This window comes from Scyliorhinus canicula, chromosome 25 (assembly GCF_902713615.1).
Source record: "Scyliorhinus canicula chromosome 25, sScyCan1.1, whole genome shotgun sequence".
In the NCBI taxonomy this organism is placed as follows: Eukaryota; Metazoa; Chordata; class Chondrichthyes; order Carcharhiniformes; family Scyliorhinidae; genus Scyliorhinus; species Scyliorhinus canicula.
Genome location: NC_052170.1, coordinates 22,049,994 through 22,071,708, shown reverse-complemented (window position 1 = coordinate 22,071,708; position 21,715 = coordinate 22,049,994). Strand labels below are relative to the sequence as shown.

General features: G+C 51.7%; 1 protein-coding gene across 4 annotated transcripts in view; it reads right to left on the bottom strand.

Annotated features, from left to right (window-relative positions):
* Nucleotides 1–11,748: 11,748 nt before the first annotated feature.
* The window catches only part of LOC119957108 (cytochrome P450 4F22), a 74,108-nt gene continuing 64,141 nt past the window's right edge, over nucleotides 11,749–21,715 (bottom strand). For all 4 annotated transcript variants that reach the window (XM_038784805.1, XM_038784807.1, XM_038784808.1 and 1 more), the window contains exons 11-13: nucleotides 19,945–20,009; nucleotides 18,165–18,247; nucleotides 11,749–12,324 (exon numbers count right to left, since the gene is read on the bottom strand). In XM_038784805.1, the coding sequence (XP_038640733.1) occupies nucleotides 12,129–12,324; nucleotides 18,165–18,247; nucleotides 19,945–20,009 (344 nt within the window). In that variant the 3' untranslated portion in view covers nucleotides 11,749–12,128. The remainder of the gene's footprint in view (nucleotides 12,325–18,164; nucleotides 18,248–19,944; nucleotides 20,010–21,715) is intronic.

Genomic DNA, 21,715 nt, shown 5'->3' with positions numbered 1-21,715 from the left:
TCATCTCCTCCCTCACCTCTCTTCCCCTCTCCTCTCTCCCCTCTTTCTTCTCCCCTCTTTCTTCTCCCTTCCGTCTTTCCACCCACCCCTCTTTCTCGCCTCCCCTTTCTCCTCCCTCCCCCTCCTTCCTCCCTCTTTTTCTGCCCTCTCCTCTTTCCCCTCCCTCTCCTCTTTCCCCTCCCCTCTTTCTTTCCTCTCTTCCCTCCCCTCCCCCTCTCTTCCCTACCCCTCCCCCCCCCCCCCCGCAGAGTTCCCAGGTTACTTCTGATCCTGATTGCTGTCAGTTTGTGACGCTCGTTCCAGGCTCTGTGATTGGCCGGTGAACGTGTCCCAAGGGGGGGGGGGTGAACCTGTTGGCTTGTCCCCCACTTACCCCTTCCTCACAACCGTGGCTTTGACACAGCTCTGGGGCGTCTGTCAGCTTGTTCGAAGCCCTGGACAGGGAGCAGTGCACAGCGCAGACCACCCCGGGGGGGGGGGGGGGGGGGGGGGGAACGCATCTGTGGTCCAAGCACCGACGAGCCAGTAGTTTAAAGAGAAAGTGTTGTAACGGCCCAGGAAAGACTGCCACATAAACTCTGCTGCTGCTGGTGATTTAAATGCTGGAAACTAGCGGGATGTTCAGTGAATCCTGGGGTTTGGGTGGCCCTGAATTCTGAGCTCTTCCTGTGATGGGATTGGAACCCCACAAGGCAATGAGACTTTGCGGAATGAGATCCACATCCCTTCTGGCACTGTTTATGTTTAATTTTGATAATTTATTGCTTTGTAGCTCTTTAATCACCTGCACTGCCGTTAACCTGTGACTTTAAGCGGTCTCCGTTGACTTTTCCGAGGTTCTGCTTTCTTTGGTTTGAGGAGCGAGTGATGTCCCGTTTATCGGATTGAGAGTGAAGTGTTTTTACTGGATTTTATTTGGCGAGGCAGGTTCCTGGTGCAGGGTTCACGTGGTTTGCGATCTGGTTGCCTGCCCTCCGGTCCACACCGCTCACACGCTGACGGGGCTGAACTGGTTAGATTCTCCCGTCTAACTGGCAGGTAGTGCCAACCTTGCCACCTCCAGCAGCTCCGCTCAAACGCCAGCAGGATAAAGGAGATAACCCATGGCTGGCCCGCTGTGCGCCAACCTGAACCGATCGGGGAGGGGGAGCAGTGGGCAACGTCCAACAAAAACTGACTTGTGTGTTGGAGCAAGTGGCAGCTGCCAGCCTCCATCTGTCAGATCAGCTATCACCACATACACTGAGTCCTTTTTGTATGGCTTGGAACTGTAATGAACAATACAAGGTGCCCCTTAACATCAAGAAATTCATGTCTGAGGTTGGTAAAGCTGCCAGTGTGAATCTCTGAAAAGGGCCTGATTCAGGGCTGGGGTGAAAGCATGTTGTTGGAACAGAGTGAGGAAAGTTAATTCTGTATGTCGCGTGTGTTCGAGGGCTAGATACTGTTAGAGGGGCTCAAAAAGGGTAGGACGGTCCTTCACAGTAAGGGAATTCACCCCGAGCATCAACCAGTTGAAATCTTTAGGGCAGGAGTGGGCGTGGAGGCGAGGGGAGTGGGCAGGGAAGAAGGGGTGAAGCGAGTGGATGGGGCGGGGGGGTGAGGTGAGGGGGCGGGGAGGAGGGGGGCGAGGGGAGTGGGCAGAGAGGAGGGGAGTGGGCGGGATGGGGCGAGGGGAGTGGGCGGGATGGGGCGAGGGGAGTGGGTGGAGAGGAGGGGAGTGGGCGGAGAGGAGGAGTGGGCGGGATGGGGCGAGGGGAGTGGGCGGAGAGGAGGGGAGTGGGCGGAGGGGAGTGGGTAGTGGGTGGGCAGGAAGGGGCATGATGGAGGGTTAACAGGAATGGGTAATGGGGAGGAGGGGGTGGGGCGGGGGGCTGAGGTGAGTGGGCGGGGAGGAGGGGGGCGAGGGGAGTGGGCAGAGAGGAGGGGAGTGGGCGGGATGGGGCGAGGGGAGTGGGCGGAGAGGAGGAGTGGGCGGGATGGGGCGAGGGGAGTGGGCAGAGGAGAGGGGAGTGGGCGGAGGGGAGTGGGTAGTGGGTGGGCAGGAAGGGGCGTGATGGAGGGTTAACAGGAATGGGTAATGGGGAGGAGGGGGTGGCTAGTGGGATGGGGAGGAGGGGCATGAATGGGATCAGGCAGGAGTGGTAATGGGACAGGGCAGGAATGGGGAAGGGAAGAGTGATATTGGTGATGCGGGAATGGTCAGGGCTATAACTCCCCACTCTGCCTGATTTCAGCCGCACTGCAGATGTTGTTTGATTAAATTTCCTCTCCAGCTCCTGCCAGCCATCTACCTTTAACCTTCCTACCTGACTCTTAGCCCAGAACAACGCGTGGCTTTTCTGCCATTGAGAGATGTCCAAGTAGCAAAGTCTTGGTCCTGCGCTGACACATTTATCATCCTCCCCAGCTCACCTGCCCCAAGATGTCGACCTGTATTCTGGCCGTAACTAGAACACATTCCCAGCTACCGGGACCTCGGATTGTCACGCTGCCTGACTGTGAATTGCGTCGACCGCACAGCTCAGACATAGGCGGGTAGCTGACACACTACTGTTCCAAATCACTCCAGGTCACCGCATCGCAGTGACCAGCCACTGCTGAATTACTCCAAGCCTGTCAGGCAGTGGCCACTGACGGTGGGGGGGGGGGGGGGGGGGGGGTGCTAAATTCTACTGAGCGACTGCTGCTTTCACTCTGAAGACTTAGCCAGAGCTTCAGCGAGGGTCAGATGTACAGAAACTGCTCTCGGATTTGTGGAGTCAGGTTTATAATTATGGCTGGCCGTCCCCAGTCAACACACTACCGTTTGAATGTTCAATCATTTCAATGGGTCGCTCCACGAGTAGGTTCCTGTTAGATTATTGTTCATACGCTTGGTGAAGTGTCTCTGAAGTGAGGACGTTGCAGACCCCCTGCGCACAAAAAAACAACCGTCAACTCCAAGTATTGGGGCATTCCTTACAGGGCCCCAGGCTCATCCTTACGGCTGGCACTGCCACGGTGGGAGGGTAGGGCTACCTGAGGCCTGTGCCATAGTCACGCTGGGGAGGGGTCCAGTGGCATGTGACACCCATGAGTGCTCCTCCCAATTCACTGGGTGGTTAGTGCAGGCTGCTGGCTGCCCCAGTCAGAGGCTGCTAGATTATACAGGGAGCACACGTGGATCGGAGGAGGGGGGGGGGGGGGGTGTTGGGCGATGGCTGGAGCCCGGATATAACCAATTAAATGGAAGTTCTCAGCAACATTGCACAGACATTTTTCAAAACCAGCCGGCCTGTTGAGCTTGTTGCACCTCCAACACTAGTGAACTAACAATGCAACTTCCCGTTGAACTTTGCTATTTGCACTCGTCAATCATGGATGTTAAATCGTTCTGTGCATTTTTGTAGATTTTTCATTTGCAACGATTAACATGAGATTTATTTCCAAAGTTAGTCGGCGGTTGTAACGAATCACTGACAAACAGGAGATGTCATGATATCATGTGAAGGTGTGAATATTTAAAGGAAGTAATTGTATTAAAATACTATGAATCTATTTACTGCAACCCCGCTCTGTCCTGTCCTCTGTGTGTGTGTGCGTGTGTCATTTTGCTGATGGTGTCTTTAACCCAAACCATGTTTCCGCCATCTCGCTGCCGTTTCAACAGCGTCGAACTCTCTCCCTCGCTGCCGGCGTTGTTGTCTATAACACAATGGGATGCATCCACCATTGAAAGCCCTCCTCCAGCCACTGCAACTTTTTGTATTTCTTTCTTGTCGCAAAGAGAAAAGATGTAGAGGTGCCCACATTCTGGGTTCATATAAAGCCCAAAGCCAGCGCGCACACTCTGCTGACGTTACTACACATCACGTGACGCTAAACCAGCGGATTGTATTGGCAGATACATATCATCCCTCCTCATCAAACACATCCATGGCGCCTGTATTTCCTGCCATTTTTTTGTACCGCGGCTCCTAGGGTCTACACATCTTCCCTTCTGACTGTTTTGGAATCAATCCCTGAACAAGCAACTAGGAAATCTTTCCCTTTTAGGCCCGAGTGTTTTGACTTTTCTACTGATTAGTGGCCCGTACAGGGTTGGGCACACGTGCAACTTCGCCACGTGCAGCCCACGCTCCACTCACTTCGACGCAAGTCTTCCTCGACTGTCGGGTTGTCTCACAATTTCTGTCAAGTCTTTGTTAAACTTTCACAGCGGAGACAGTGTGTCATCCAATGTCGGTGCGCACATGCGGGTCTGGTCCCGAGGATCTTCCATTGCTCCCGATACCGTCCCACAATTAGTCGCCAAAAATCTGATTTCTGGTGATTTTTCTGCCTCCATCCTCATCGCCTGTTTCGCTAACGTTGCAGCTCACTGTTGCTGCAAAGAGAAAAGGTATGGAGGTGCCCAAACTCTGGATTCTTGTAAAACACGGTGACAGCTTTACACATGAATAGGGATGGGACTAAAGGGATACGGACCCCGGAAGTGTAGAAGGTTTTAGGTCAGACGGGCAGCATGGCCGGCGCGGGCTTGGAGGGCTGAAGGGCCTGTTCCTGTGCTGTACTTTCCTTTGATCTGCTGAAAGCCCATATAAACACTCTGCTGATGTCACTGGACATCACGATGCATAACCAACAAGAATTGATTGCCCCGATACATAACAGGACTGTTCTCCTTGGAGAGGAGAAGACTAGGAGGAGATTTGATAGAGATGTTCAAATTCATGAGGGGACTGGGGAGAGTAGATGGGGGGGGGGGGGGGGGGGGGGGGACTGCTCCCGCTCATAATAGGATCAAGAACGAGACGGCGCAGATTTAAAGTGATTTGCAAAAGAAGCAAATGTGATTTGAGAAAAAGTGTTCTGCACAACAAGTGGTTGGGATGTGCTGCCGGTTGGAGGCAGGTTCAATCGAAGCGTGCAGGAGGGTATTGGGTGAATATTGTAGCCATCTGGGATGACCACCTGCAAAGGACCATGGGAATTATGGCCAACCCAGGACTCGGACAGATACAAAGCCTATGTGTATCTGAAACATAGGTAACCAGGCCTGATCGAAACCCCCGCTCGTTTGCATTTCAATGGCCCATTTTCTCAGGACAATAGAACTCCAATCAAGCAACCGGTACAGCCACAGACTGATCGGCGCCACTCCCCTTACTCAGAAAGCCCAATTGCTAAGGTCAAGGACCCACCAAGGCACCCGTCCCTTTATTGGCCGAAATCAAAGACAGTGATCAGAGCCCTTTTGAGCTATTGGGTCCAAGGTTAAGGACCGTCCCAAAGAGTGCGAAATTCAAGAGGGATAAAAGAGGACACAGCCATGTGTTCTGTCTCTTTTGGATCCAGCCTGTGTCAAACCAATTGCAGCAGGAACAGCCAGCCAAGTTCAAGATCGACGATCGCTACCTGACGGATGAGCCCAGTAGAGACACAGCCACTTTCTTCGAACCAGCCAATAGAAATCCAGATAAATGCCTTATCCATTTGCACAGTGCCAGTCGCCCTGAAGTTAAGTATGGGTTATTGTAGCTGATAGGTGTAGTTTGACTAGTAGTAGATATTGTGTTTGCATGTCGAGATATGCATGGGCAGCACGGGTAGCATTGTGGATAGCATAATTGCTTCACAGCTCCAGGGTCCCAGTTTCGATTCCGGCTTGGGTCACTGTGCGGAATCTGCACATCCTCCCCGTGTGTGCGTGGGTTTCCTCCGGGTGCTCCGGTTTCCTCCCACAATCCAAAGATGTGCAGGTTAGGTGGATTGGCCATGATAAATTGCCCTTAGTGTCCAAAATTGCCCTTAGTGTTGGGTGGGGGGTTACTGGGTTATGGGGACAGGGTGGAGGTGTTGACCTTGGGTAGGGTGCTCTTTCCAAGAGCTGGTGCAGACTCAATGGGCTGAATGGCCTCCTTCTGCGCTGTAAATTCTATGATAATCTATGATAACCATCTTTTGAACCAACTAACTGGCTGTGTGGCCATTTGATCAATATAAGGGAAGGCTCGTGGTTCACCAACATTATCATTAATATTAGGAACAGTATTGGCGACGCTGTTGGGATTGAAAATGGACAACAATATGCAGGGCTGTGGGGAAGAGGGAGGGGACTGGAGTAAGTCGCAATGCTCATTTGCAGAGTCAATGCCGAATGGCCACCTGTTGCTCCATAACAATTCTGTGAACAACTTTGTGAAGCAACCTGGTTGCGATACGTGAAGCGTCTCCCATCTGTAGTTCCCATTACTGCCTGTGATGCAATCCTGGCACAGGGGCCAGACCTTACCCCCACTGGAGGGGAAGAGTTGTTGGTGTAGGGGTAGCATTCCTACCTCCAGGGCAGATGTTATAGGGTCTGGCAGCCACTCCAAGCAGCCCCAATGAATGGGAGACGAAAGCCCCAGGTCGCTAGTCCGGGATGGCGGCCAGTGGGTCAGCCGGAGATATGAAAGCAGTGAAAATACAACCCTGTCAGTGTGCACTGCCTGTGAATCCCGCTCTGTGTGTACTGCCTGTGAATCCCGCCCTGTCAGTGTGTACTGCCTGTGAATCCCACCCCTCAGTGTGCACTGCCTGTGAATCCCGCCCTGTCAGTGTGCACTGCCTGTGAATCCCGCCCTGTCAGTGTGTACTGCCTGTGAATCGCACCCCTCAGTGTGCACTGCCTGTGAATCCCGCCCTGTCAGTGTGCACTGCCTGTGAATCCCGCCCTGTCAGTGTGTACTGCCTGTGAATCCCGCCCTGTCAGTGTGAACTGCCTGTGAATCCCGCCCTGTCAGTGTGCACTGCCTGTGAATCCCGCCCCGTCAGTGTGCACTGCCTGTGAATCCCGCCCTGTCAGTGTGCACTGCCTGTGAATCCCGCCCTGTCAGTGTGCACTGCCTGTGAATCCCGCTCTGTCAGTGTGCACTGCCTGTGAATCCCGCTCTGTCAGTGTGCACTGCCTGTGAATCCCGCCCTGTCAGTGTGCACTGCCTGTGAATCCCGCCCCGTCAGTGTGCACTGCCTGTGAATCCCGCTCTCAGTGTGCACTGCCTGTGAATCCCGTCCTGTCAGTGTGCACTGCCTGTGAATCCCGCCCTGTCAGTGTGTACTGCCTGTGAATCCCGCTCTCAGTGTGTACTGCCTGTGAATCCCACCCTGTCAGTGTGCACTGCCTGTGAATCCCGCCCCGTCAGTGTGCACTGCCTGTGAATCCCGCCCCGTCAGTGTGCACTGCCTGTGAATCCCGCCCTGTCAGTGTGATCTGCCTGTGAATCCCGCCCTGTCAGTGTGTACTGCCTGTGAATCCCGCTCTGTCAGTGTGCACTGCCTGTGAATCCCGCCCTGTCAGTGTGTACTGCCTGTGAATCCCGCCCTGTCAGTGTGCACTGCCTGTGAATCCTGCCCCGTCAGTGTGTACTGCCTGTGAATCCCGCTCTCAGTGTGCACTGCCTGTGAATCCCGCCCTGTCAGTGTGCACTGCCTGTGAATCCCGCCCTGTCAGTGTGCACTGCCTGTGAATCCCGCTCTCAGTGTGCACTGCCTGTGAATCCCGCCCTGTCAGTGTGCACTGCCTGTGAATCCCGCTCTCAGTGTGCACTGCCTGTGAATCCCGCCCTGTCAGTGTGCACTGCCTGTGAATCCCGCTCTCAGTGTGCACTGCCTGTGAATCCCATCCTGTCAGTGTGTACTGCCTGTGAATCCCATCCTGTCAGTGTGTACTGCCTGTGAATCCCGCCCCGTCAGTGTGCACTGCCTGTGAATCCCGTCCTGTCAGTGTGCACTGCCTGTGAATCCCGCCCTGTCAGTGTGCACTGCCTGTGAATCCCGCCCCGTCAGTGTGTACTGCCTGTGAATCCCACCCTGTCAGTGTGCACTGCCTGTGAATCCCGCCCTGTCAGTGTGTACTGCCTGTGAATCCCGCCCTGTCAGTGTACTGCCTGTGAATCCCGCCCCGTCAGTGTGTACTGCCTGTGAATCCCACCCTGTCAGTGTGCACTGCCTGTGAATCCCGCCCTGTCAGTGTGTACTGCCTGTGAATCCCGCCCTGTCAGTGTGCACTGCCTGTGAATCCCGCCCTGTCAGTGTGTACTGCCTGTGAATCCCGCCCCGTCAGTGTGCACTGCCTGTGAATCCCGCCCTGTCAGTGTGCACTGCCTGTGAATCCCGCCCTGTCAGTGTGTACTGCCTGTGAATCCCACCCCGTCAGTGTGCACTGCCTGTGAATCCCGCCCCGTCAGTGTGCACTGCCTGTGAATCCCACCCCGTCAGTGTGCACTGCCTGTGAATCCCGCCCTGTCAGTGTGTACTGCCTGTGAATCCTGCCCTGTCAGTGTGTACTGCCTGTGAATCCCGCCCTGTCAGTGTGCACTGCCTGTGAATCCCACCCCGTCAGTGTGAACTGCCTGTGAATCCCGCCCGTCAGTGTGCACTGCCTGTGAATCCCACCCCGTCAGTGTGCACTGCCTGTGAATCCCGCCCTGTCAGTGTGTACTGCCTGTGAATCCCGCCCTGTCAGTGTGTACTGCCTGTGAATCCCGCCCTGTCAGTGTGCACTGCCTGTGAATCCCGCCCTGTCAGTGTGCACTGCCTGTGAATCCCGCCCTGTCAGTGTGTACTGCCTGTGAATCCCGCCCTGTCAGTGTGTACTGCCTGTGAATCCCGCCCTGTCAGTGTGCACTGCCTGTGAATCCCGCCCCGTCAGTGTACACTGCCTGTGAATCCCGCCCTGTCAGTGTACTGCCTGTGAATCCCGCCCTGTCAGTGTACTGCCTGTGAATCCCGCGCTGTCAGTGTGCACTGCCTGTGAATCCCGCCCTGTCAGTGTGTACTGCCTGTGAATCCTCCCACTGCTTCTCAAGGGGAAAAACGTGGATGCCATAAAATTAAGGCAACCGGTTAGAGGAGTTAACTCTCGACCTAGCCCCTTCCCATAGCGCTTGGCTCTATTGTAGAGCAAATAGCTGTACTCTCTGCAGCCCTGTGGGATTTCCGCAGGATATCATGGATTGGTTGCGATGGCATTGCCCCTCGAGCAGATGCGGTGCCCGTTTACCGCTATGAACATCAGTTCGAGGGGGACTGTGCCTTGACCCCCCCCCCGTCGGATCTGCGTGTCAGAAGTTGCAGGGTTTGGAAAGATTGGCAGGAAAGGTGGAAGTATTCAAAGTTCTTGATCCAATAGCTGAGTTTATACTGCCTGATAAAAGAACAAGGAACAATTACAGCGCAGGAACAGGCCCTTCGGCCCTCCAAGCCTGCGCCGATCCAGATCCTCTATCTAAACCTGTTGCCTATTTTCTACGGGTAAACCTGGGGATGACTGGCCGTTTAATCACGGTATCTCTTAGTTTTGAGTGCGTTTTGCTTTCAAATTTAAACCACCCGGCAATAAATGAGTGTTGTAATCTGCGAGGCTGCAATTACTGTCCAACTGCTGACTCGTCACTCCGCAGCCCGTGTTATTGATGAGGGAATAAAATGCTCTCCGGATTCCATCCAGTGTTTTGCAGAAATGTGAGACTGCGGTTGGCCACAATATCCCGGGCCCTCGAGCTTCTGCAAGCCATTTGCGAATGCATCTGAGTCCCACAGTGCAGTGTCTTTCAAACCTTTTTTCGCCCAGGACCCACTTTTGACAACTGGCTGACCTTCGGGAGCCACGTCAGTCGACCTTTGCGCCCCCACCTCGGTCGACGTTCGTGACACACGCCACGTTTGCTGACCTTTAATGTAAATGGGAAGCCTGATTGGGTCCTCATGATCTCACTCCAATCGGGTTCACAGGAGGAGAGGGAAATGCAGATATCACGTGCAGACGTCAACCAGTTTGTACCATCTTCTAATTGGTGAGAGTGGAAACCTCGCACATAAAGGTCGCCATGAAGAACAATAATAACAAACTACTCATTTTACTCAGCACTGGGGAGATAGTACTCCCAGAACGCTAACAGCCTTTTGCCATGTTTTTAATGTGCTGTCACAGGTTGGGTACAGCAGCGTAGCCTTTTCATTGGGAGTCAGCTCTAAGTTAATAACTGACTCTGGAGTCTCAACCTCCAATTAGCAAATGTGACACCACTGTTTAAAAAAGGAGGTAGGCAGAGAGCAGGAAATTATAGGCCAGTGAGCTTAACTTCGGTAGTAGGGAAGATGCTGGAATCTATCATCAAGGAAGAAATAGCGAGGCATCTGGATAGAAATTGTCCCATTGGGCAGACGCAGCATGGGTTCATAAAGGGCAGGTCGTGCCTAACTAATTTAGTGGAATCTTTTGAGGACATTACCAGTGTAGTGGATAACGGGGAGCTAATGGATGTGGTATATCTGGATTTCCAGAAAGCTTTTGACAAGGTGCCACACAAAAGGTTGCTGCATAAGATAAAGATGCATGGCATTAAGGGTAAAGTAATAGCATGGATAGAGGATTGGTTAATTAATAGAAAGCAAAGAGTGGGGATTAATGGGTGCTTCTCTGGTTGGCGATCAGTAGATAGTGGTGTCCCTCAGGGATCCGTGTTGGGCCCACAATTGTTCACAATCTACATAGATGATTTGGAGTTGGGGACCAAGGGCAATGTGTCCAAGTTTGCAGATGACACTAAGATGAGTGGTAAAGCGAAAAGTGCAGAGGATACTGAAAGTCTGCAGAGGGATTTGGATAGGTTAAGTGAATGGGCTAGGGTCTGGCAAATGGAATACAATGTTGACAAATGTGAGGTTATCCATTTTGGTAGGAATAACAGCAAACGGGATTATTTAAACGATAAAATATTAAAGCATGCTGCTGTTCAGAGAGATTTGGGTGTGCTAGTGCATGAGTCACAGAAGGTTGGTTTACAAGTGCAACAGGTGATTAAGAAGGCAAATGGAATTTTGGCCTTCATTGCTAGAGGGATGGAGTTTAAGACTAGGGAGGTTATGCTGCAATTGTATAAGGTGTTAGTGAGGCCACACCTGGAGTATTGTGTTCAGTTTTGGTCTCCTTACTTGAGAAAGGACGTACTGGCGCTGGAGGGTGTGCAGAGGAGATTCACGAGGTTAATCCCAGAGTTGAAGGGGTTGGATTACGAGGAGAGGTTGAGTAGACTGGGACTGTACTTGTTGGAATTTAAAAGGATGAGGGGGGATCTTATAGAAACATTTAAAATTATGAAGGGAATAGATAGGATAGATGCGGGCAGGTTGTTTCCACTGGCGGGTGACAGCAGATCTAGGGGGCATAGCCTCAAAATAAGGGGAAGTAGATTTAGGACTGAGTTTAGGAGGAACTTCTTCACCCAAAAGGTTGTGAATCTATGGAATTCCTTGCCCAGTGAAGCAGTTGAGGCTCTTTCATTAAATGTTTTTAAGGTATAGATATTTCTTTGAAGAATAAAGGTATTAAGGGTTATGGTGTTCGGGCCGGAAAGTGGAGCTGAGTCCACAAAAGATCAGCCATGATCTCATTGAATGGTGGAGCAGGCTCGAGGGGCCAGATGGCCGACTCCTGCTCCTAGTTCTTATGTTCTTCACCCACCTTTCAAAATCTGAAACTTCAATCCATTTGCCAGCTCTTCCCTGCATATAACACACATGGACTTTGTATTGATGCACAAACTACACCTCAAGAAATGACCTTCACACAGCTTTGTTTCTTTTTTGTGGGTTGTTAACCAGAGGCCCTGGAGCTTTGCACAGAACTAATCCTACGCACAGCCTAATTTCCTTCTCATTTCAAAGTTAGCAGCTAAAGATGTAAATGAGAAAACTGGATAAATAATCGACGCAGGGGAGAGCATTTCATCATTTCCTATATTCAATGATATCCACATCATATTCAATTCGACAGGGTTTACAATTGGCAATTCGTATTAATTGTATTTAGTCCAATTACTGCACTTGAGGAGTAAGCTTTTGAAACAAGTGGCCGCACCGTTTAACCGGTTGCAGAAAGAGCTCCTGTGCTTTTAGCAAGTGTTTCAGTCCAAAGCTGCAAACACATCCTGGAAATCTGAGCATAAAACAAAAGCTCCCTCTGCTTCAGAATGCAGGCGATACCATTTCACAGCTGCACTGGTTGAGAGTTGGGTTTTTAAATAAAAACTATTTAATTCCCCACCCTCTCTCTCTCTCTCTCTCTCTCTCTCGGGTTTTCTCTCCTACTTTCCCTTCATCTACGGCGACCTTGGGCAGACCTGCCGCCCTGGCAGCGGCTCCAGCTTCAGCCAGATACCCTTCTCGGTCCGGAGTATCAGCTCGGGTTTCCGGCGCACCTCCTGCGACGTATCGAGCGATAACCTGTAGCGGTGCAGAGTTAGCGCCACTGTCACCTTCATCTCAGACAAGGCAAAGTTCTGTCCAATGCAATTCCTGAACAAAAGAGAGGGGAAGAAGAGTTGGTGACCATTCCAATCAACAGACATTCCGACGCCCACCCCCTTCCCATTTCCTCGTGTCATGACAATGTCACTTTACCATCCAAATTATACCAAACCATTCAAAGTAGTGGTTGATGCGAGTGATGTGGGTGTAGATGCGGTGCTTCTACAAGACGACGACGAAGGGCTAGAGCGGCCGATTGGTTATTTTTCAAAGCAATTGAATTCCCACCAGAGAAAGTATTCAACAATTGAGAAGGAGAGTTTGGTGCTGGCTTTGCAATATTTTCACATTTGTGACCAGCAATCCGCCTGACACCATTATATATACTGATCATAATCCGTTGACGTTCTTGGAGTGATTCCGGAATAACAATGCGATGCTGTTTCGCTGGAGTTTATTGTTACAGCCATTTCATTTAAAAATAGTACATGTGGCACGACGGGAGAACGTGATAGCCGACGCTTTGTCACGAATGTGATGAACAGAAGCAGGTTCAGTTGGAGGAAGAAAAATGGACTATATTATTATACCTGTTTGCGTGTGTTTTTTGAAACAAAAAAGTATATTTGCTGTGTGCATTTCTTTCAAAGGAAGGTGAAAAATGAAACCATCTTGAAGTTGATGGTTTATTTTTTTGTGGGGGGGAGGCGTCATGAGAATGTGACTTTAAGAAATGTTTGGCTGCTCATGTTACTGCAGTGATGTCAGAGTGTGGGCGGGGCTGAGCTCTGGCTCTGCTTTTTAGTTTCATTTTGAGAAAAGGTTGGAGCTGCAATCAGCCGCAGGAGGTCTAATGTTGTTCTCTCTGCCATGTAAAGACTATCTCTTGATCATCTGGGGAATTCAGAGGGCTAACTGTTCTCGGTAGTGAATTTAAACCTGATGTGCTTCTGTTAAAAGTTTTTTTTCTAATTCTTCTGGATGTTGTTTGGGAAGTTATTAAGGATTACTTAGTGTATTCTTTGGGGTTTGTATTTGAATTAATGGTTGCTAAGATGTTCACTGTATGTTTTAAAAAGGTTAACTTGAGTTCATAGAATAAACATTGTTTTGCTTTAACAAATACTGTTATATTTCTGCTGTAGAGTGGGCCGTGTGCTTCCCATACCTCAATCTATTAAAAGTTGTGGGTCAGGTGAACTCCCATAATACACTCTGGGGTTCTCTAAACCCTGGCCCATAACACTCGTACTTACCAATTGTAACTCGATCCACATTAAGAAACTAGATTAAATTAAGGGGGAAGGTGGCTTGTGGCAAAGATTACGCAGTGATCGGCCTGCGGCATTTTGTTCTTTATTCATTCATGGGATGTGGGCATTTCCCTCATTGCCCTTGAACTGAGTAGATTGTTTCAGAGGGGCAGTGAAGAGCCGACCTATTTTGCTGTGGAGCCTGGTAAGGACGGCAGACTTCCTTCCGTAAAGGCAGGCCGTTGCTGAACCAGATGGGTTTTTACGCCAGTCTAATGATGATCAGATCAGACTGTTAATTCCAGATTTTTATTGAATTCAAATTTCACCATTTTCTGAGGTAGGATTCAAAAACGGTGGCGCAGTGGTTAGCACTGTTGCTTCACAGCGCCAGGGTCCCAGGCTCGATTCCCGGCTTGGGTCACTGCCTGTGCGGAGTCTGCACGTTCTCCCCGTGTCTGCGTGGGTTTCCTCCCACAAGTCCCGAAAGACGTGCTCGTTGGGTGAATCGGACATTCTGAATTCTCCCTCTCTGTACCTGAACAGGCGCCGGAATGTGGCGACTAGGGGCTTTTCGCAGTAACTTCATTTCAAGCCCACTTGTGACGAGAAGCAATTTTCATTTCATTTCAGTGTTAATGTGAGCCGTTTTGTGACAATAATAAAGATTATTATTTTAAAAGACCAGGTCCCCAAAGCATTACCTGGATCACTAATCCAGTGACAATACCCCTATACCACCCCCTCCCCATTTTAAGATGTTTAAAATGGTTGACAAGTGTGGATAGAGAGATTATATTTTCTCTAGTGGGAGGGTCTGGGATGAATGGGAATAACCTAGAAAATTAGAGCTGGATTGTTCAAGGGTGATTTTTTTTTAAAAAATGAATTGATGCAACGTGGACATCGATGGCTCGACCAGCATTCATTGTCGAACCCCAATTGCCCTCGAGAAGGTGGTGGTGAGCTGTCGCCAATGTTATGAAGCACTACCTCACAAACGGGTGTTGGCTGCAGCACTCGACCCCCTGAAGGAAGCGGAGCACCCGCCGGGCAAGTGGGAGTTTTAAAAGTTGGAATTGAGAGATTATCGTCGGGTAAAGGTGGGTTAAGGATGCACGGCCGCCAGATGGATTTAAGTCGCAGATCGGCCGTGTGCAATTGGTGGGAGAGGCTCGAGGGGCTGAATGGCTACAGGGCTGCTGGAATTCGGTCTCACACTCCAGTACGTTCCCTCCCTGCGGTAGACTAGCCACTCCACCCGCGCCAGATTAAATTCAACCACATTTTAATCCTGAGTTCAGTGTGTGTTAATGTCAAGCTGTAATCTGCACGTCTCAGCAAGGTTGCTAGGACTAACCTAGCATCAGAGTACTACGTAGAGCTAAAGGAAGCCAGGGGCTGTTGGCAGCAAGAGTACCTCTCCTCCCCCCCACATTCTATAGAATGCACTGCAGCAACTGACCGAGGCTCCTTCGTCAGCACCTTCCAAACCCATGATCTCTACCTCCTAGAGCGACAAACACCTTGGGACACGCCCACCTGGAAGTCCCCCTCCAAGTCACTCACCGTCCTGATTTCCTTCACTCTCGCTGAGGCTCCCTCCCTAAATACATGGTGGGTGTACCTACACTCTTATGCAGTGCAACAAGGCATCTCACCACCACCTTCTCAAGGGGCAATTAGGCTTGGGCAATACATGCTGGGCCTGGCTAGTGAGGCCCACATCCGGTGCACGAATAAAAAGAAAGATTTTGCATTCTTCCCGTAATGTTCACCACCTCAAAACATTGCAAAGCGCTCCGTGGCCAATCGAGTACTTTTTTAAAAAATGCTGGTCACTGTTATAAGGTAGGAAATGCGACAATGGACGTGTCAGCTTGTGCTGACGTGGGACTTGAACCCGTACACGTCTGTCGCCGAGATAGGAGTGAGGAACAGCCAGAATTGAGGTCTGTGGAACCTCACCAGTTCCGTGTTTGTGTCCTGCACAGTGACTGGTTTGTGTCGTGTGGTTTACACATTTACTGGAAGTATTTGGTACAGGACTGTATGAAGGGTTCTCTCCTTCCCCCTACTGCGGTGGTACCAGGGCGGGTTACAGGGGAATGCTGGGCTCAGGCTGTGCCTATCGTGTTTACATCGCTCAAGCTCTGTTCCATGTTCTTGTTTACGTTGCAATAAATGCCAGAGAGCTCCAGCTGAACTTGTCTTCCATTCAGTCACCAGGCCCCACCCCAGCACAGCTGTTATTAGTCAGACTGAACAACACTTGGGCGTTGGGCTGCTTGTGCTGCTGTTACGTCATCTCTCTCACAAACAGGTCCGATTAGATGATCTTTTATTAGCGTCACAAGTGGGCTTACATTAACACTGCAATGAAGTCTGCACGGGGCTGGTTTAGCACACTGGGCTAAATCGCCGGCTTTGAAAGCAGACCAAGGCAGGCCAGCAGCACGGGTTCAATTCCCGTACCAGCCGCCCCGAACAGGCGCCGGAATGTGGCGACTAGGGGCTTTTCACAGTAACTTCATTTGAAGCCTACTCGTGATAATCAATTTTCATTTCATTTCATTTCAAGTCACTGAAAAGCCCCTAGTCGCCACACTCCGGCATCCTGTGGATTGCAATGTGTGTGCCAAACTAGACCAGCGGTTCCCAACAAGTGTGCAGTGAAGGCTCCGCAAGTGTGCCGCAAAACAAGATTCAAAATGATGAAACGTTAATGAAAGGAAAGTCAATCTAACCTTGGTTTGCAGCTCTGTAATTGGAATCTGCCGGGCTGCCCATGCATGCTCCGGCTGGGAATAGGCCACGGAATGATCAACGTTGATTACGCGCAGGGGCCTAACCGATGTAAATAATCAGAACTGCGCCTGCTTGGCCCATTCCCGGCCAGCGCATGCACACAGTTCAGATTGCCAACCATAAAACATTCCGAACCGTGCTCACGCATCCCCCTCCTGGCTGACACAGGAGATGACACAGGGCAGCACGGTAGCATTGTGGATAGCATAATTGCTTCACAGCTCCAGGGTCCCAGGTTCGATTCCGGCTTGGGTCACTGTCTGTGCGGAGTCTGCACATCCTCCCCGTGTGCGCGTGGGTTTCCTCCGGGTGCTCCGGTTTCCTCCCACAGTCCAAAGACGTGCAGGTTAGGTGGATTAGCCATGCTAAATTGCCCTTAATGTCCAAAATTGCCCTTAGTATTGGGTGGAGTTATGGGGATAGGATGGAGGTGTTGACCTTGGGTAGGGTGCTCTTTCCAAGAGCCGGTGCAGACTTGATGGGCCAAATGGCCTCCTTCTGCACTGTTAATTCTATGATAATCCCGGGATCTTTGGGAACTGGAGATGCCGACCACGGAGATGAAGACAAAAGGCCCAGCGCGATGCGGAAAAACGGCAAAAGGGCGGAAAAGCCCAGGAGAAGCGGAGAGGTTGACAAACAAATAGGAGGGAGGACAGGGAGGAATAAAAAAATACCCAAGTTCCCAGCAAGGGAAGAAGACAGAGAGGTAAGAAACGGGAAACAATAAAGCTCAGTAAAAAGGAGAAACTGGCTCCAATATTGTGTTTGACGTGGGTGTTTCATTGTAATCTTTACTGAAAGCTGCATTCAATGGTGGGCTGACATGTTTTTAGGAGGTTTTAGAGATAAAGGGTTTTTGCAAGAGGGCAGTGGAGAAAATGGGAGGCGTGTCTCGACATTTTTCTAGTATAAAGGTGTTCCTTGACGTAAAGAACATTAGGAACCAGTGAACCGCAGCCCTCTGCGTCCACATTAAACAGAAGGTCCGCAATCAGGAATCCAGGTCGGATGGCAGGTTGTGAGGAAAGGAACCTCCAATGTCACTGATCGTCGCGCGGCTAGGTGTTGCACTGGCTTGGCTCTGTGGGACTGGTGCTGATTCCTCTGTTCCCCACCCCCTGTCTTGTGTCAGTTCCCAGGGTGTCGGGGCGCAGGACTGAACACGCTGTCACTGACCGAACACCAGAAGCAGCTCCTGGCCAATGTTCAGGCAAGTGCCGCCATGTACGCGCCATGCTGGTCAGGGTATGTTCTGGACGGGGTGATTTCTTGCTGCTGTGGTGTGTTGTGGGTGGGGTGCAATTCCAGTCAAACCTTCAACTGCATCCCTTCAACAAGGGCGGCACGGTGGCACAGCGGTTAGCACTGCTGCCTCACAGGACCAGGGATCCGGGTTCGATTCCGACCTCGGGCGACTGTCTGTGCGGAGTCTGCACGTTCTCCCCGTGTGTGCGTGGGTTTCCTCCGGGTGCTCCGCTTTCCTCCCACAGTCCAGTTGGGTGGGGTTACGGGGATAGGGCGGGGGAGTGGGCCTGGGTGGGGTGCTCTTGCAGAGGATCAGTGCAGATGCGGTGGGCTGAATGGCCTCCTTCTGCACGGTAGAGATTCCAACAGAAGGCAAATCGGTTTCAATCTGTCTCCGGTGGGAAATGTAACCCAACACGGCGGGCCCCGTGTGAAACAGATTGTGAGATTCCGCTGTCGGGGGGGCGAGGGGGGGGAGGGAGGGGGGGGGGGGGGTGTTCAGGAAAGCCAATTATTCTCTGCTATAAAAGTTTTCCTGGAACAGAGGAGGAGAAAATCTCTCTCGAGAACTGAGCTCACCTTGGGCCAGCTGAGAACGGGATGTAGGCGTGCGATGCTCTCTTCTCTGTGCCTGCCGAATCGAAGCGATACGGGTTGTACACCTGCAAAAGAGAACGGTGGGGACGGTGAGCAGGGGCAAACGTGTCCTTCATTTCGCCAACAGGAAGCTCCACAGGAGACCAATCACAGGCAGCCCCCACCCCCCCCCCCCCCCCCCGGGCCAACCCGAGTGAAGCTGGGAGGTTCACTGGAGAATGGGAATGATGCCCAGCCACCACAGCACAGAGCTATTTACCAGCCTCGGCCACCACTCGGAAAGTGGTGGGTTCAACTCTCACTCCAGACACATGCTGGCAGCCTCTTTAACATTGTTAGGGTTCCCGAGGGTGTAACGAGGGTCGGGGGATCGGCAGCATGGTTAGATGTGGGAACGGGAAGATCAAACCTGCTCATCCCAGCTCTGCAGTCCAGCAAAGGTACTTCCCTTCCTCGACTATGATTTCGGATAGTTCCTCAGGTAACTTCTCACTGTGCAACTCTCTCTCTCCCCTAGAACACCCCTGTGGTAGTATGACTAGGGGTATTACGGTACCTGGGAGTGTGAGCTGCCATTGGTGCAGAGGGCTCGCTGCCCATTGGCCCAAGTATGGTGTTCTCTGTATTCTCATTGGTTGAGAGGAAGGTAGCTCCGCCTATGAGGCGGGGTATAAGAACCCGTGTTCCCCAGCAGCCAGGTCATTTCTGTACTCCTGCTGCTGGGCACACTTCTTGCTGATTAAAGCCTTCGATTCGGACTATTCCTTCGTTTTCGTGTCCATTGATTGCGCATCAACCCCTTCTCTGACAGTCTCCTTCCTACCTTTTATTCTTTGAGTTTCCCAGCTCTTACAATCGAGTGAACATTTGCCTAACTCCATTAACTGCGATGTTAAACTCCCCAATGCCAATATCCCATTGGTGGGGGAGGGTGATGGTTTTAGTGGTTAATTCAGGGCAGGAGAGGGTACTAAGAAGTTTAATGTTGGGGGGGGGGGGAAGGGGGTGGCGGCAGCTGCAGGGTTTCTACAAAAGGATCTGAATGCCGACCTTCTCGCAGGACTTTTATTTTTTTGGAAGCAGCGGTCAGGCCTCAGAGAGAGGTCCATCAGACTAGGCCCAACACTGGAAGAACACGCAAGGATTTAAAGGACTCTCACCGCTGGTCAGAAATCAGCCCGCGCTCGGATCGGTCACCCGGAATCTCATCTCCTCACCCCAATGGGGGTGGAGACCCACAGTTTGGGAAACCCGGTTTTGAAGTAACTTTAATCCTGCTTTTAGCCCTCCCCCCCCCACACGCCGAACTGCTGCACCTGGGCGGAGCCGGGGGAGGGCCGCAGCCTCACTCCCCTGGTCTGAAGGAAATTCCTCCACAGCTTCTGGGCAATCTGCTGACCTCCAACTCCCTTACTGGTTTTCTACCCCCCCATTGCGATCTTCATTCTCACAGAAGGACCTCTGTCAGTGCCCGCTCCCATGAGACCCACATCCTGCTGCATTCCCGGCGGCTATTCGAAGACCTTAGTCGTCTGTGTGGTGCCTGAAAAACGCTTGCAATTTCTAGGCCACAGATTCCGACACTCCCTCAACTCCCCCCTCGGTAGTTCCGCTGAATCAGTTGAGCGGCAGCCAGTTCAACTCTATGAGGGGTGGGCACAGTAAGAAGTCCCACAGCACCAGGTTAAAGTCCAACATGTCTGTTTCAAACACTAGCTTTCGGAGCGCAGCTCCTTCCTCAGGTGAGGGGTGGGGTCCGTACCTCAGGATCTGGCCAGACTGCAGGGTTGTGGTGAGTTCCGTATATACTGATCAGACAGGTATTCCCTGCAAAACAAACAAATGCTCACAATTACTGCCTGAGCCACGCGTTGGAGGGAGAAGGAAAATAACCGTTGATGCGGATTAGCCCAACGTTTGTCCCGCGGGAGAGGGAGAGGATGTGCGATTAAGGGGAGAAGGCAGGACGTTCGCAGCCCATCAGGGAGGGAGAGAGGGCCGGGGCGGGATTCTCCCGGTCCCCCCAGCTCGGTTTCCTCGGCACCGCGCCGTCCGCTGGCGGCAGGCTTCTCTACTCCCCGCCCCTGGCCAATGGGGTTCCCCATTGAAGCCACCCCCCACGGCGCTGGGAAAGCCACTGGCGAGGGCCCACTGTCGGCGGGGCCAGGAATCCTGGCGGCTGGAGAATTCCGGCCTAGGCTTCCGAACTGCGCTTCAATCCTGGGTTTAGATTGAAGGTTCTGTCTCCTCCCGCGCCATTCCCTCGCCTCAGAATTGTTCCAGCGCAGAAGCAGACCATTCAGCCCCTCCTGTCGTGCTGGCTCTCTGATTGAACAATTCACCCAAGTGTCAAATTGCCCACCTTCTCCCCCTAACCCTGCACATTCTTCCTTTTCAGACACCAGTCTAATTGCCTTTCCGAATGCGGTGATTGAACCTCCGGGCAGCAGGCTCCAGATTCTCACCACTCGCTGCGTCAAAAGGTTTCTCCTCCTGTCATCTTTGCCTCGATCCTTTCACGCATGGGAACAGTTCAGAACCACAGAAAAATTAAGGCACACAAAGAGGCCATTCAGCCCATCGTGCTGGCGCTGACCGAAGGAGAAATACATTTTTTGAACGAGCCGCCCTGTTCTAAACCTATCTCCCAGCCTGGCAGGTTAGAGCACCTTCAGACTGCTGGAACCAACAATTCTACGGACACGTGCTTGTAGGATTAGAATAGCGGTTTTAATATACTCACAACAGAGCCAGCCTGTTAGCCATTGAACTTTCGGTGAACTGGCCGGCTGACCATGTGGCACTGATCTTTATACAGCAGCTTCCGGAGGAGGAGTCCTGGGCAGAGCCAAGGGAGAAGCCCCGTACAACACGAGCATTCCCAGAGCTACTCCCCCTGGAGGACAGGTAGTGCAACTGCACTTACAATATAGACACATGTATATACAGATTATAATCCGGTGTGAATCACATTCACCACACAGACACATGTCCAGGTCACTTTTAAATGAGTTGAGAGTTTCTGCCCTCAACCACCAAACCCTGCAGCGATTCCAAACGCCCATCGCCCTCTGGGCGAAGAACATTTTCTTTATGTCCCTCTAATCCTTCCGCCAATCAGCCAACGCCCCCTGGGTAACTGACCCCTCAGCTCGGGGGTAGAACAGGTGTTTCCTGTCTCCCTTGTCTAGGCCCCTCATAATTCTGTGCACCTCAGTTAGGTCATCCCTTAGCCTCCTCTGTTCAAAGGAAAACAACTTCAGCCCCTTCGATCTCTCCTCGTAGCTGCAATTTATAGAGAAATACAGCACAGAACAGGCCCTTCGGCCCACGATGTTGCGCCGAACATTTGTCCTAGGTTAATCATAGAATTTTGGACAATTTTCCATGGCCAATCCACCCAACCTGCACATCTTTGGACTGTGGGAGGAAACCGGAGTACCCGGAGGAAACCCACGCAGTCACGGGGAGGATGTGCAGACTCCACACAGACAGTGACCCAAGTCGAAATCGAACTTGGGACCCTGGAGCTG